The 2,201-nt window shown below is 40.4% G+C and overlaps 1 protein-coding gene across 1 annotated transcript; it reads left to right on the forward strand.

Moving 5' to 3' along the window:
* LOC109127279 (uncharacterized mitochondrial protein AtMg00310-like) lies at positions 438 to 1,268 on the forward strand. The gene has a single exon (XM_019231861.1). It carries the CDS (start codon positions 438 to 440, stop codon positions 1,266 to 1,268), a length of 831 nt encoding a protein of 276 aa, XP_019087406.1.

The raw sequence follows: 2,201 nt of genomic DNA on the forward strand, positions 1-2,201 counted from the left end.
TTAATGACACAAGCTAGTAGCTACACGGACTAGGATAATCCAAGGAATTCAAATAAGTAATGGAGGACCAAAAGTTTCCCATCTCTTATTTGCTGATGACTCCTTGTTCTTTTTAAAGGCGGATCACTGAAATAGTGTCAATCTACTCAAGATATTCAATGAATATGGGGAAGCCTCCGGACAGATAATCAACTTCGACAAGTCCTCAATAACATTTGGGAGCAGAGTCTACCATCATAGAAGAGAGCGTATTAAACATACATTGCACATACCAAATCTTGGAGGAGGTGGCAAATACTTAGGACTACCAGAGCAATTTGGAAGGGGAAAAAAAGAAAGAGATGCTGCAATATATACACACCCAGGTCCAGAACCGGACTGATGGCTGGCAAAATAAATTCTTATCACCGGCGGGTAAAGAGGTTTTCATTAAGGCCATGGCATACGCTATGCCGGTCTACTCGATGAATTATTTCGAGCTTCTTGCTGAATTGTGCTCAGAGCTAGATAGATTAATAGCAAACTTTTGGTCGGGATCTACACGGGATAAACGGAAACTCTCATGGGTGGCTTGGAAAAAACTAATCACCTCAAAGGACACAGGTGGCCTCGGATTTCGCGATTTTAAGCTTTCTAACCAAGCACTTCTTGCTAACCATGTCTGGAAAATCATGAAGAGACCAAATAGTCTTGTCTATCGTCTACTCAAAGCAAGATATTTTAAAGATGGAATTTTTTTCTCCGCAACAAAAGGACACAAACCATCATATGGTTGGAATTCTCTTAGATTTGGACGAGACCTGTTGGCCACCGGAGTTCAATTTAATATTGGAGATGGGAACAACACCAAGATGGGAGTCGACCCTTGGCTTCCAACAAATCCTCCTAGACTGCTCAGATTGATTAATGAGAATGATAAGGAGAAGAGTGTTAAGCTATTAATCCATGAGTCTTCTCCACAGTGGGATGATATGGAGATACCAAGGCTTATTGATCCTAGGGATCATTACCTGATACACAAGATTTATCTCCCTTCAACGCCAACAGCAGATGATTATCTCTGGAGTTGTTCCAAAGATGGACAGTACACTGTCAAATCAGGATACTGGCAGGCCTTATCCTTGGCAAGGGGCGACAACACACCAAAAGCTTTGTTGGCTACTAACCCTGATATTGCTAAAAGAATATGGAAATTGGATATAACACCCAAGCTCAAGCATATCCTATGCGTATTGCTTCCAGAGCAGTTGGAGTGGCAGACAACTTAAGAAGAAGGAACATACAAGTTAAACCCGTATTGCTCTCGATGTTGTGATGATCTGGAAACCAGTGGACATATTTTTTTCTCATGCCCCCACGTCATTCCAATATGGCGATCAGCTGGTATACCTACGCATGTCCTTGGTAACAAAAATCTTCCAATAGAAGATAAACTCCGAGACCTATTATAACTCCATGGAGACACCAATATTCCAAAGCTTAATCAAACACTCCCCTTCTGGATAATGTGGCACATCTGGAAAAGCCAACATAACTTGGAATTCAACAGGAAAGTGACTGACCACAATGATACGGCAAAACATGTGAAGCTTGATACAGAAGAATGGCTGAATACTAAAACTCATCTATTGGATCCGAATCCTACTAGGCAACAATTTCAACCTTGGCGCCAAAAATGGAAGCCACCAGACTATGGATGGGTGAAGTGCAATTACGATTCCTCATATCATGAAGGTGACCGTGTCTCTGGCTTAGGATGGCTAATTCGGAATTCTTCAGATATCTTTCTTGAAGGCGGAATGGGCAAATTTCAAGGACGTCCTACAGTACAAGAAGCAGAATGTACAACACTCTTACAGGCAATAAAATCATCATGGGCGTTAGGATTTCAAAACGTGGAGTTCACTGGGGGACAACTCTACTGTCATACAATTAATCAATGGCAATGCAAGAACTCTGAGATTACAACACTATATCCATACGATAAAGCAATGGTGTTCAGCGTTTGATTCCATAAAATTCACCTTCAATCATAAAGAGCAGAACATATGCGCAGATCTCTTAGCAAAAGCGGCGACAGTTCATAATAATCCATATATGTTGTATTCTTTCTGTCCAAATTTTCTGACTACTGCTGAATCAATGATATTGCTTGCGGATTTTATTGGAAAAAAAAAAAAAAAAAAAAAAAAAAAAAAAAA

This window comes from Camelina sativa, chromosome 11 (genome assembly GCF_000633955.1).
Source record: "Camelina sativa cultivar DH55 chromosome 11, Cs, whole genome shotgun sequence".
NCBI classification, from domain to species: domain Eukaryota; kingdom Viridiplantae; phylum Streptophyta; class Magnoliopsida; order Brassicales; family Brassicaceae; genus Camelina; species Camelina sativa.

Excerpts from the sequence above, each read along its gene's own strand:
- LOC109127279 (XM_019231861.1), top strand. The coding sequence starts at position 438 with ATGGCATACGCTATGCCGGTCTACTCGATGAATTATTTCGAGCTTCTT.